Source organism: Poecilia mexicana, unplaced genomic scaffold (genome assembly GCF_051168715.1).
Source record: "Poecilia mexicana isolate PSO_F unplaced genomic scaffold, ASM5116871v1 scaffold_18, whole genome shotgun sequence".
Taxonomy (NCBI): Eukaryota; Metazoa; Chordata; class Actinopteri; order Cyprinodontiformes; family Poeciliidae; genus Poecilia; species Poecilia mexicana.
The window spans coordinates 26,732,103-26,745,970 of NW_028263387.1; the positions used below are offsets into that span (position 1 = coordinate 26,732,103).

General features: G+C 44.5%; 1 protein-coding gene across 1 annotated transcript; it reads left to right on the top strand.

The window, feature by feature from the left end:
- The first annotated feature begins 220 nt into the window (after positions 1-220).
- On the top strand, positions 221-13,442 carry ccdc171 (coiled-coil domain containing 171). Its single transcript, XM_088015568.1, has 24 exons — positions 221-313; positions 1,393-1,451; positions 1,657-1,876; positions 2,243-2,393; positions 2,526-2,695; positions 3,097-3,234; positions 3,313-3,384; positions 3,682-3,842; positions 4,501-4,639; positions 4,764-4,961; positions 5,033-5,122; positions 5,386-5,535; positions 6,409-6,576; positions 6,713-6,880; positions 8,307-8,742; positions 8,941-9,048; positions 9,118-9,251; positions 9,316-9,459; positions 9,531-9,698; positions 10,282-10,403; positions 10,954-11,008; positions 11,077-11,208; positions 11,806-11,958; positions 12,539-13,442. The coding sequence occupies exons 2-24, from the start codon at positions 1,417-1,419 to the stop codon at positions 12,647-12,649; spliced, it is 3,423 nt and encodes a 1,140-aa protein (XP_087871694.1). The 5' UTR covers positions 221-313; positions 1,393-1,416; the 3' UTR covers positions 12,650-13,442.
- Positions 13,443-13,868: the final 426 nt, after the last annotated feature.

Below are 13,868 nucleotides of genomic sequence, written 5' to 3' on the forward strand. Positions count from 1 at the left end.
ACTTCAATCCGAAGCTTCTACTGTTGCAACACTGACTAGAGATGCTGCCTGCCCACAACATCATGAGTTATAACGAGATTTATTTTCCCACTGGGATAAATAAAGTAGTTAAAAATTTTTATTGGATTGTTCGACTGGATTTCAGTGAATTCATATTCTATCTGTTTAGTTAGCTTTTCAGTTGTTAAATCTCTAGCAAAATAACGCAACAGCGCTCGATTGGCCACTCTGACAAAGAACCCGTTTATGCGGAAGTGACGTAAGGACGCCAAAGATGGCGTGAGTTTCAAACCGTCTCTAGATAAATGTTACAGTAAGTGTTCCTTACGGCTTTCAAGGGTTAAATTATTATCGGTGTTGTTAATTTTAATAGACATGAAGCGGTCTGAGGCAGTTTTATGGTTTGTAAAAGGTGCTAGTAGCTAAAAAATCAGTTTAATGTTCCAAACATCCACGAAAACTTTGTGTGTTGTCGTTTCGCTCCAGCTTATCACGACTTCTTAATTGAAGTATATAGATTTATTTTATGTCGGGTTACGACTGGAAGTATTAGACAACGTATTATTGAAGTTAACATGTTGTGATTTATTGGGGATACACTGAACCGTTCAGGAGCGCAGTGATGTGCCTTCAGGTAAAAATGGCGACTGCTTTTAAACTCTTTATTGTCGCCGAATTAAACAGCTGATCAGAAATATTCAGTAGATTAGTCTTTTTTTATTATAGATATTTTATATCCCGAGTTATAAAGTGATTCATTTTCATAGCGCAGATTTTTAAATGGAGATCGCTGCAGAGTGACGTTGGAAGTTGGCAGTCTGTTGTCAAGGTAACGGCAGCCTCAGCCAATCCGGGGCCAGCTTTCTGAGTCTCAGAGGGTTGGAGACAGAGCAACATCAACAAGGCCTGGAGCAACATGGAGTCGGTCCTCTGGGAGTAAAAACTGGAGCATTTCAGCTGATAACCAGACTGTATCTGTTCCTCCTGGATATTAGGGGGGAAAAACCACACAAACAGTCCCACAGGGAATCTAAAGTAATTATTTAAATACCCATGTTAATGACTATTTTATTAGTTATTTTTATATTTGAAGTCTCTCTGGAAAACTTTGATATTGTTTTTCAGATAATCAGATTATGGTAACTAGTATTTATATTTTAAATGTATTTCAGACCAATAATAGCACAGTTATAAGATGCTTAAGGCCAGGATTTGAACCTGTGACCTTCTGCTGTGCAGCCCGGTTGTGTTTAATCCACTTTACTGTATGTTTTTTTCTGTGTGGACACAGACTCCTGCTGTTAAGACAGTTTTTAAAACATTATTCATCTCACAGTTTTTTTTTTACTATTTCACAATTTATTCCACTTATTGTTTGAATTATGCCTGCAGAAGGAAAAGAATTGGGTTGGAGACATGCAGCCGAGACCAGAGGATCGGAAGACCTCAAGGTAAAATTAATGCAGACATTAATAAATAAAATAACTGATCTCAAAGTGAAAACAGAAAGAAATAAAGCTGAAAAATTAACTTTTCTCATTTTAAATTGATAAAATCAAATTAATTCAAGCAAAGGATGACCTGAAAATATTTTCATTTAATAATTTAAAAACGGAAATAAAATATTCTAATCATAATGTTTGGTGTTTCCTTCAGGAGGCCCGTCGTCTTGAGCTCCTCGGGTCAAAGAGAGGAGCAGGTGGAAGGCGAGGGAGGAAGAGGAGAAGAAGAGGAAGGAGTGATGAAGAGGAGCGTAAAGGGGAGGAGGGCGTCTTCAGAGGGGAGGGAGATGAGCCAGGAGTCCAGAGAGCTGAGATGGAGGGTCAACCAGCTGGAGAAGGAGAATCTGAAGCTTTCGGTGCGCCACAACCAGGAGGTAAGGCTGCAGCGCCCTCCAGTGGCCGAGTTAAAAATAACAGATCAGTAAAAACTGAACTCTGCCAACATGAAAACTCATGATGTACAAATCACTTCTACTGCTCCTTCTATGAAAATAATGTTTAAAAAGCAGGACAAATGAAATAAAATGGGAATATTTTATTTTATTGTTGGTCATGTAGGTTGTTATTTAGCCTACACACACCATCACTTTTCTCTGCTACTGGATCCATTTCCTCCAGTGATTTACCACAGAATATCAGTTTTGGTTACTTATATTATTGGTTTGTGTGTGTGTGTGTGTGTGTGTGTGTGTGTGTGTGTGTGTGTGTGTGTCTATGTGTGTTTATGTGTGTGTGTCCAGATGTGTTTCCTGCAGGCGGAGGTGGCCCGTTTTCGCTCCTTGCTGGAGCGCAGCGAGGCTCATCGGACGAAGCTGCAGTTCCAGCTCGCTGCCAGCCACAGAGAGAGCAACCGGGTCGCCGAGCTCGACCGGGACAGAACCGCTCTGAAAGGTGAACGAATCAAACGCACTCAGAGAGAAGAGAGCAGAACTGGAGGAGATCAGAACGTTCTCCTGCAGATCAGAACATCAACATGTTGCAGCAGTTCTCACTGTGTTGTGCTTATTATTATTCATGCTGCAGAGAAATCAGCAGAGCTGCAGCAGATCATCGCAGAGCTGCGGAAAACTCTGCAGCTCAGCCAGCAGGCCAGGCAGAACGACCAGCAGGCGCTGCAGCAGGAGGTGGAGGAGAGAGACCAGCTGATCCAGAACTTCAGCTCCGAAAACCAGCGGCTGCACCAGCTGCTGCAGGTCAGAAAACCAGCGGCTGCACCAGCTGCTACAGGTCAGAAAACCAGCAGTTGTTGTGTTGCAGCAAATTCGTAGAAGCCTCGGAGGGAAGATTGTTGCTGTTAACTCTTGACATGCTAACAGCTCAACATCCAGTCAGCAGAGACAATATTAAATCATGATGTCATCTGCATAAGGACGAACTTCATTCCTACCTTTACTAATCCCTAAAAACCAAAATAAAACTTGAAATTGGGCTTTGAAATTCAGTTTTGGGCCAGAAAATTCTCTTAAAGAGACAGAAACATAAAACATTTGGAAGCTGCTGTGGCGTAAAATTTAACCACAAAAATAACTCTAGTAGAGACCAAAATAACCAGCATTTAGCTGCTCACGTTCAGACGGTCGGTTCTGTTCTGCAGGACCAGCAGGCAGCTCTGGAGGCATCTGAGAGGAAAATGGCCGACCTGCTGCGGGAGAGACAGAAGGAGGCGGAGGAAAGCAGACGGCTAGCCGAAGAGCTGAAGACGCTGGAGGAGAGGAGCGGCAGGGAGAAGGAGGTGAGGCGGGCCGACGCTTCCTGCCGCTCTGCAGGTGGAGGATGACAAAGATGGAGGATCATGTTTGGTTTCCTCCAGATCGCAGATGAGAAGGTGAAGCGTCTGGAGGCGGAGAAAACGGCTCACCTGGAGTCCAGGAGCAACCTGGAGGTCAGAAGGTTAAACGACTGCTGATGTCAGTCATTCAGGAAAAGGTTTCTTCTGGTAGCAACAGATACATGAAACACAACAAAATAAGCAGCTTAGAAAGGCTTCAAACAATTAACTGCCTGAATGTCACTAACAACAGCAAAAATGGTTTTTGAATTGAAAATGTTGCTTATTTTGTGGTTTTAGATTAAAATGTGATTCATTAATTACAGGCTCCAGTACATAGTAGATTTATGCAGAGTTTTATAGACTCTGTTTCTGCCTGACGGCCTCTCTGTGTGGCTGTGTGGCCTCTAGCTGCAGGTTCGGGACCTGGAGGCAGCGGTGGCAGTGGAGCAGTCCGGCCAGAAGGAGGCGCAGTGCAACCTGGAGCTGCTGCATACGCACTTCAGAGAGCTGGAGAGAGCTTACAGCCTGGAGAGGGAGAGGAGGAGTCACACTGAGCACGCTCTGGAGCGGTGAGCCCCGCAGCATGGAGACACCGCTATGCCGCTATGCTACGCTATGCTACGCTATGCTATGCTACGCTACACCGCTATGCTACGCTACGCCGCTATACTGTGTGGTTATTCTAAGCTTCTTTGCTATGATGTTAGGCTATGCGGTAATGCTGTGTCGCTATGTTGCCAGACCACTCTGCTATGCTACACTGCTAGGCTACACGCTGCTAGGCTACATGCTGCTAGGCTACACACTGCTATGCTACACACTGCTATGCTACACAATGCTAGGCTACATGCTGCTAGGCTACACGGTGCTATGCTACACGCTGCTAGGGTACACGATGCTAGGCTACACGATGCTAGGTTACATGCTGCTAGGCTACACGATGCTAGGTTACATGCTGCTAGGCTACACGCTGCTAGGCTACACACTGCTCGGCTACACGATGCCATGCTACACGATGCTAGGTTACACGCTGCCATGCTAAACGTTGCTATGTTACATGATGCTATGCTACACACTGCTAGGCTACACGATGCTAGGCTACACGCTGCCATGCTAAACGCTGCTATGCTAGGTGTCCTGGGTCGTCCCTCATGTCTAAGCAGTTTATCACCGCTACTTTGTGTTAAATATTTCCATAACATTTTACCCACATTGATGTTCATGCAGCCTGCAGACAGAGTTCAATCACTGCCAGACTGAGATGGCTGTTGCCTTGGAAACCGAGAGGAAGGCAACCTCTGACCTCTCGAAAAAGCTTGAGGAGGAGAAGAGTCAACTTGGCAAAACGCAGTCGTTGCTGCAGCAGGTAACAGATTGGAGACATTTGGACAACTCGACCCTCTGCTTGGTGTCTCGCGTCCCCCCTGGGGGTCCCGACCCCCATTTTGGGAACTCTTGGTTCCAGAGCGGCCATGTTTTCCTGTGTTCAGGCAGCAGCGCAGCATTCTGAAGCAGAGGACGCCTTCCACAACTTCCTGCAGCAGATCACTGCCCTGCTCGGCACCATGGCTCAAAACCTAGCACAACCCGCAAAGCATGATGGGAAACCGAGTCCTGCTGAGGTCCTGCAGCTGCTGGCGGTCACTCTGAGCACCAAGCAGCACAGACTGGAGGAAACCAACCTCCAGGTCCGGATCAGGTCCACTCCGAGCAACCCGCCACCTTCCTCCCAGAAACCTGATCTTCGTTTCTCCTTCAGGTCCAGGACCTGCTGGCGGCGACCCAGAAGCTCCACGAGGAGAACCAGCTGCTCCAGCAGCTGACCTCAGACCAGCAGAAACAAATTGATGTAAGTCTGGTGTCGGTTCTGACTGGACCTCACAATGAGGTTCTGGAGCGACAGATTAGGGTCCAAACGCCTGGGTTTAACTACTTTAGAACCACAGATTTTCATTATTATGTCAGTTTTCTAATCAAAATGTGAATGAAAACCAGATAAATATCAGTTTTCAGTCTGACATGGTTGGACCTCACTGATCTAGACGTATTTTAAAGTTTCAGGGAAACGACGAACATTTAGGCTAAAGATGAACTTTTCTGTCCGTCCATCAGGATTCGCAGCAGATGCTGGGCCAGCTGCAGGACGAGGCCTCTGATTGGACGATACAGAACACGGCGCTGCAGGAGGAGCTGCAGACAGTGAAGGAGGAGAGCAGAAAGGAGATCCAGGAGCTGAGAGAGGAGTTCAGCAAGGAGTCAGCGGTGATTCACTTAGTGTTCAAGAACGGTTTCCACTTCCTGTAGAGGAACAGTTCCACTTCCTGTAGAGGAATGCTACTTCCTGTAGAGGAATGCTACTTCCTGTAGAGGAATCCTACTCCCTGTAGAGGAACGCTTCCACTTCCTGTAGAGGAATGCTACTTCCTGTAGAGGAACAGTTCCACTTCCTGTAGAGGAACAGTTCCACTTCCTGTAGAGGAACGGTTCCACTTCCTGTAGAGGAATGCTACTTCCTGTAGAGGAATGGTTTATAACTCATAAGTAACGTTTCAGCAAAATACAGGAGTTTGTTTTAAGTGAATAATTTTTAATATTGATGAATAAGTGCTTGTTCCATTGCAGATTATTTATCTCATAACATTTGGAAAATGTCGTGTTATAAATTAAATAATGTGAAAATGTAACAAGCTCTTTTCCTGCCATATTAAAATTGTTTGACTTTTCAGCTCCTATATCTTGCTGAAAAGTCACTCATTAGTTAATTTTGTATAATTTAAAATGTACTAAGATATTTGCAGTGGAAACTGGACAAAGATACTTAGTAAGATTTTGTGTTTTTTACAGTGTTTGGATGAAAAATCCTTCACTTTCTTTACTGAAGTTGTTTGAAATTGAACTGATTTTAAATCATTTATTTGAAAGAGAACATGATAGAGTTAACCACAGAGCTAATTCTCCACTTATCTCTTCTTTAAAGTGAAGTGCTTTTATTTTGGTGAGTTTTTTCTTGTGCGGTCCTGTTAAAACCTGCCTGATCTGAAGCTCTGGACTCTGTTGGGGGTTGAATACTTTTCCTCGGCTCCATCCTCTCTCCCGTCTCGGTGCAGAATAAGTTTTCACTCCCTGTGTGTTCAGGTCCGCCTGGCCTTCCTGCACCGCCTGAACCAGCGCCTGCTGACCGGCTGCGTCCTCATCCAGCCGCCCCACATAATTCTGGGAGACTTCACCTGGAGGGAGCTGTGTGATGTCATCAGCGAGCAGGTGGATCAGATGACCTCTGACCTGCATCAGGCCAAGGACAAGGTGAAGCTGGAATGTCTGTGCTGCAGTGAAATATCTGATTCCAGACAAAACGGATCAAAAGTGTCGATTTTTTCCTTCTGCTTCATCGCGTTTCACCGTTTCAGCACAACAGTTTGGTTTCTTCTTCTCTGTGCAGATCGCTCACCTGCAGAGTGTGTGTGACAAGAAGAGTGTGTGTGTGCGCGAGCTGAAGCGCAGCCAGGGGTGTGTGTTGTCTAGCCTGCAGGAAAACATGAAGAGGAGAGAGGAGACCTGGAGCCAGCAGCACACACACACCGTCAACCAGCTGCAGAACCAGCTGCAGGTAGCACACACACACACACACACACACACACACACACACACACACACACACACACACACACACACACACACACACACACAGGAGATGTGACGAAGCTGGTCTGAAGTCAGCTGAGTCTCCCTGAAGCGACGTTTTCATTTTATTCCTCTGTGGAAAAACGACAAAACGGGAGCAGAAAATGTTCATCTGAAAATTATTTCAGCCCAAGAATCTGATTGATGGAAGAAAGTTGATGCTGCTCTTTGCTAACTCAGGATTTCTGCAAGGTGTCAAATTGTTCAAATTTTAGAAGTATTAAATGTAATCCAGATAAAACAAACCATTGTACAACCAAACATTTAGTTTCATCTTCTTTCATTCTGAGAAACTCTGGCTTCATTCATTCATCATTTCTCTGCGGTTTGTTGTTTAATTTGACATAAGCTAATTAAGCCGCTAACGTTAGCTAGCCAAGCATAAAATCCAGGAGTCACATGTTTGATTCAGTAAATAATTCTTGAACATTGATAAAAAGAAAATTTTCCCATAAATGAAATAATCTGCTAGTGAAACTGTTTCTTTTTTATCAATATTCAAGAATTATTTACTGAATGTTGCTGAAATGTTACTTGTGACTTAGTTTTGTCTTATTTTTTAAGATATTTGCACTAGACAACAGACGGTTTCCAGGTTTTAATTAATTCTTTAACTTATTTCTGGGTCAGCAGTGCAGCTCGTCTTAGAAATCCCCCAGTCTGTTTTTCTTATAGTTGAATCGTGACCTCTGACCTTACACCAAATTAAACGTCTCGTGACAATCATGAATCTAAATGATCATAATTAGTTCTGTCACATTTTGCTGTGCAATAAATTACCCAGAACTTATTGAGATAAACAGTCATATTGTTGTTCTGAGACAGTTTTAAAGAAACATAATGGTAGAAATAATTCACATCCAATAAACTTTAAATTCTAATGAATATTTAACACTGGAACTGGAAGACATTTTAAAAATCTATAATAAATAAACAGAAACAACGAATAGAGTAAATGATGAAGTTTCTGGATAAACAGATAATAAATGTTTAGCAGAGACCAAAACTTTTCTCATCCAGTTTTTGGTAGAAGGAGAAAAACAGTAAATCATGTAAATGGAAATTATTCAGCTTGTTTCAGTTTATTTATTGATTTATTGATTATTGTGATCATAATATAAAGTTCCTAACAATAAATGCCAACATTACGTCATGTTTTAATAATAACACATTTTATTTGTTTTCTTGACACTTAAGGACAAATTAGGAAATAATAAAATCAATTAGAAGCTACAACAGTAAAAATGATAAAATCATCTGATTTGCAGCTTCAGCTGATACAATCTGATCACCATGGAGATTATTTAGAATATTGATTTGATCATAAATCTCTTGTCGGTCGTCTCCTGCAGATGTGTCGCTCTCAGTGCAACGCCCACAGGGACCGCGTCTCCTCGCTGACCTCTGACCTCTCCCGGAGCCGGCGCGAGTCGTCGTGCCTGTTGGCGGCCTGCGCCCTGCTGGCGGGCGCCCTGCGGCACGCCCGCGGCTGCCTGCGCTCCCTGTCCGAGCAGAAGGCGGTCCTGGGCCGGCGGCTGGCCGAGCGGGAGCGGCTGGAGTTGGAGGTCCGGAAGCTGGCCGACGCGCTGGGCGGCGAGCGGACGGAGGAGGAGGAAGAGGAGGAGCGAGGAAGGAGGGCGAGGAGGAGGTGGAGGAGCGGCGCGGGCGCCGTGATGGCCGTGAACCGGTGGACGGCTCTGAGGAAGGAGACGGAGGTGGTGCTGCAGCTGGAGAGGAGCGGCGGCAGCGTCTGCGTGTGCGGAGCGCTGCGTACGGCAGCCCTGAAGGGTCAGTTCACCTCTCTGAATACTTCTGGGCTTTTACTTCATTATGACCCTTTGATTCAGTTAGTTTTTACAGTGTGTTTGCTGTCTTTTGATGGTCATTATTAGTTAAATATTGTTTAGTTTCAGTTTAGTAAATGTATATTTTTATAAATGTTCCATCCTGCAGCTTTAACCCAAACTGTGTTTTATTGTTTGACAGGAGCTGAAGTTCCTGCAGGAGTTTTTTCTCGCTGGCTTCGCTCTAAAAGCTTCTCCGCCATCATCCTGTCCTCCATGGCCGACCTGCAGGGGGCGCTGGCTGACTCAGGTAACCAACCTGTTAAGGTGAGCCATCGTCCAATCAGAAGCTCCGCTCAGAGCCCGCCTCTCTCTCCAGACTCCTCTCCCGCTCATGTCATGGCCGCCGCTCGCTCCGGGTTCTCCCGCCTCCTGGACCAGCTGCTGGACCAATCAGCTCTCAGCGTTTGCTCCGGTTCGGCTGAGCGGATCGCAGAGCGCTCCTCCCTGAAGGTAGAGGTTTGGGTTTGGTTCTGCAGAACCTCTCGCCCCGCTGACCTCATGTCCCCCCCGCCAGACGCTGGTCTCCGGCCTCCAGCAGCACTTCCTGCTCTTCAGCCAACGGCTGCACTCCGCCGAGGTGGAGAGGCGGAGCCTGCGGCTGGAGGTGTCCAACCTGAAGAAAGAGCTGCAGCAGGAGCGGGCGGAGCTGGTTCTGATGGTGAGTTTGGAGGAGGACTGGGTTCTGTTCAGGCAGCCGCTGTGTGTCTGACGCCGTGTTTCTGCGTTCAGGTTCCGACGGAGCGATTCCAGACGGCCTGCGAGGAGCTGAGGCTCTCTCTGAACAGAGAGCAGGAGGCGCAGGACCTGATCCGGGAGCAGGACAGGCAGCTGCAGCTGCTGCAGCAACGGGTCGACAAGCTGGCCTCAGAACAGCACACACTGACCCACAGCAAACAGGTGGAGAACCAGACAGAACCAGACAGGAACAGACAGAACCAGACAGGAACAGACAGGTTTATGAAGAAACGTGTTCACAGGTCTGAGTGTATGTTAACGGGTTTGGTGGGAATTATAAAATAAATAGAAATCAGCTTCTTCCAGTCATGCCAAGCTGTGCAACCATGTGCAGGACTTTTTCACAGGCCGACTTCACCTCAGCTGTTCTCTGATCGTAGCAACTATGTGAGGAAAATCTGGTTTTGTTTCGTAGATTTTCCAGAACACCTTCTGCTGGATGTGATATTTATCTGCCTTTTTTCTTTTTGCACTGATGGCAGTGTTCTGTGTTCTTCAGCTGAGGTGGAGAATTTATTTTAATTTATAAACCAAAATGTCACCGTTTGGCGTTCCCAGTAGAAACATCAATTTAAAGAAAGTTGCAGCCGTTACTAGAACTTCCACTAACAAGGATTCACAACAACAACATGTTTCTGACAGAAACCTCTGAGTTTGAAGCTCCGTTAGAGCAGAGCTCAGAGAGCGCCACCTTCAGGAAGCTGTCAGAGTTTCTCCTTTAAATGTCCCCCTCTCTCTCCATCAGCTGAGCCGTAAAGAGAACTCCCTGAGAATTCTGGGTAAGCAGCTGGCGGGCGTTCAGAAGGAGAAGAAGCAGCTGGAGCAGCAACTGCAGAGAGCTGAGGAGCAGCTGAGGGAGGCGGTCAGGTAACAGAGAGGATGGATGAAAACCTCTTTAAATTAAATAAATGTTACATTTCAACAGGATTTGGTTCAAAACAAACAAAGTTAGAAATGTGTTGCAGACGTCGCTTTAATAAAGATGCAGATCTGCTTATTACGCAGCCAGTTCAACACAGGAAATGTTCCCTTACTGCAACTTTTAAAGTAAAAATAAAAAGGTTAAAGTATAAAGTGGTAAAAAATAAATCAAGTTACAGCAACATGACTGACTCATTTAGATTAATGATTTCATTCTGATGCCAAATGTAATGCAACACAGTTTGACTGGTTATCATGCCAGCTGGTGGACTTTGAGCCAGCATGAGGCGACAGTAGACAGAACAAACAGCTTTTAACAGCAGGAACTGAGAAACGTCCCGACTCGGTGTGAGGAGACGGAAAACCATCAGGACGTCGTTATGTTGAGAAAACTATCAGTGAAAAGCTTATTTGGAAATGTCTGCAGCATCACTGTGGAAAACAGCCGATTCTCACCACCAGTTTAACCACAGTGACTTTCCTACTGGTTTCTCAGGCGGCAGCAGTTTGTGGTTCGCTGCCTGAAGGCTGCAGAGTCGAGCTGCCAGCAGGTGAGCAGAGCCAGCCTTCACACACTTCCTGGAGAAACCCGGCCGCTAACACACTCCTGCTCCGTCAGGTCAGAGAGAGTCTGGCCCAGTCGCTGCACTCTGCCGCCACTCAGCGGCGCCCCCTGCTGTTCGCCCTGGAGTACCTGAATATGAGCGAGGAGAAACACCTGATGGGAGCTCCTGAGGTGGCAGCGTGTCAGGTAAAAACTACCAAATCCAGAATCCAGAGCCAAAACCTGCCAGGGATTTTTACCATGTGGTATTAGGGCTTTTACTAGGACAGAAACAAAACGTGTACATTTCTGCCAAAAACTCAGAAATGTTGTGATTATCCAGAAATGTTTAGAGTTTGAAAATCAGAAATTTCCACGTTTTTGTAGAAAATTAATCTAAAAATAAGATTTTTGGCAGCAAATTTTATTGTCTTTTTGTTTTAGAACATTTCTGAGATTTCTCTCAAAGTTTTTGGCAGAATTTTACTACGTTTTCTTTCTACAAAAAAATAAATAAATAGCATTGTGCTGCACTGCTATGCTGTCGTAGATTTTGAACATTTGACATATTAAAGACGTCTAGTTTTCAGTTTCTTTTGGGCTTGTTTGAATAAATCTATTTTCAGAAATAAGAACAGGATTTGGGCCCCTTTGTTTCAAAACACTCGCTATATTTAGCCAAGTTTAAAAGGAATATAAGATGATTTGGCTGCAGCAAAGTTGGATTTTCAGTAAAACTCTGGATGAACTTTATCTTGGCTTTAAAAGCGTAAATACTCTGTGTTGTCCGTTTTCTGTCTGCAGAGCTTCCTGTCCGTCGTGTCGCAGCTGCATCAGGCCTGCTGCTCCCGGATGGACTGGCTGGAGCAGGAAGTCTCCGCCCACCACAGTCATGTGACCGCTCTGCGTGGCGAGCTGCAGGACGCCTGCCTCCGGGAAAACCTGGCCTTCATTCCCGTAAGACATCACCTCCCAGACAGAAGATTCAGTTCTTCTGAAGTTTTAGGAACTATTTCTTCCTTTTTAAATCTGTTTTTATGTATAAGTATCTCTTTGCTTCCCGTTGTGGTTCACAGACACGTCGCTGTTTAGAGTCCAGAAAAAGAAAATATTACCTGCAGGTTTCAGATCTGAGTAACAAAAACAGTTGGCTGATAACTGCCCCATTTTCCCAGAGTCTCTCTGCAGTTTATTTTTAATCAGGTTGATAAACTTTCACCAGTTTCAGATGAACATCTTAGAATTAGACTTTTGCAGCTTTTTTGGCTTATTGAAGCAGATTTCACTTATTTGCTCATATGAACATCACAGTTTTAAAGGTTTTAAGTTTATCTCTTTTTTTTCCCACGTTAATCACATCCAGAGGGTTTTATTGTCCTAAACATGCTCACCTGGACAGCTTAAACAACAACATAAATCCGGTTTAATATAAATTGTAAAAACAGAAATCTTCATTCATGTTCCGTATTTATGCACTTTTATTTTTCATCCTGTTTCAAATTAAATGAGTCCGAATCTGTCGGTGTTTCTGTTTGAGGTGGACGCTCTTCCTGGTCCGGAGGTCGATGAGGAGAAGCCAGACTTTCTTCCTCTTTCTGGTTTCTCTGAGAAGCCAAACTGTAAAGAAGATGTGACCCGTCAGTTCTGATCCGAAGCGCGGTGAAACAAAAACTCGCTCCTGGTTTCAGTCCTGGGATGTTTAAACAATGTGAAGTCGGATCAAACTGGAAGTTTCACCTTCAGGAAACATTAATCAGCTGATCTGCTGCCGGCGATGACGGACCTGTGGAGGTTTCTGCTTCTGATACCTCAACATGTTACAGAAAAAACCAAACGGGACATTTCACACTCATCTTTCTGCTACTTAAATGTCAGTCTAACTTCATGAATTTTTTGCAAATCCTTGGAGAGAAAGAAAACTGATGTACTAAAAACCAGACGAATAAAACATAGGAAACAGTCAAAATGTCCCCACAAAGTCAGAAATACACAAAACATTAAGAAAAAAACAGAAGAAAGAAAAAATATTTGAGAAGGAAGCAGTTGTTGGGTTTTTAAACCTGCTAAGGAGAAAAGAGATGAAAGAAATAAAGTAAAGAAAGATTAAAATATCCTAAAAAAACATAAAAATTACCAGAAAAGAAGCTGGAAGCTGTTATAAAAGGGATCCAAACTGGGCTGCGTCTGTGGAAATCAGCTTCATTAGTCATGATTTGGATATTTTAGGAAGTTGTTTCTGAGCTCAACACACAGCTTTGTGTTTTTGGGACATTTAGTCTGTTGTTAGCGCCCCCTACAGCCCAAACTTTATTTAGCTTGATCAATTCTCTGACTTCATATGATAAAGGAATAGAAAGCAGGTTTTCACCCAGAAGTCATGTCAGGCCGTCTCAGGTTGAGTCGGCCATTTTTATGAAATAAACGGTTTAAAATCAGGAAAACTCCTGTTGGTTGTTTGTAAACGTTCCTCATCACGATCCTGGTGAATTAGATCCAATTATCTGTTATTGTGTCTAAAATTTGATAATCAGTTGAGTCTGGATCATAACTCTTAATTGCGCTGCAATATGCTGTATCGTAGTTATCAATATATTTTACAGGTGAGTGGTTTGTTTTGGTCTCTTAGGCTGTTTTCACACCTGATGGTCCAGTGGACTCGGTTCGACTGGAAACCAAAGTTTCAATCTGCTGTAGATGAAGCTCCACCTCTTTCTGCTCCGACTCAAACCAACCAAACCTTCAGCAACCTGTTCCCCTCCTGGCCAGTGGGGGCGCTGCACATTGAACCTCTGAAGGAAACGACACACAAACCTCTGAAGAAGACAATGAGCGCAACTTCCTCCTTCATCAGATGTAAACAAAGTGGA

Coding starts and splice junctions, on each gene's coding strand:
- ccdc171 (XM_088015568.1), top strand. CDS start 1,417: ATGCAGCCGAGACCAGAGGATCGGAAGACCTCAAG. Junction 2,394..2,525: donor GGACAGAACCGCTCTGAAAG/GTGAACGAATCA, acceptor TTCATGCTGCAG/AGAAATCAGCAGAGCTGCAG. Junction 5,123..5,385: donor ACCAGCAGAAACAAATTGAT/GTAAGTCTGGTG, acceptor TCCGTCCATCAG/GATTCGCAGCAGATGCTGGG.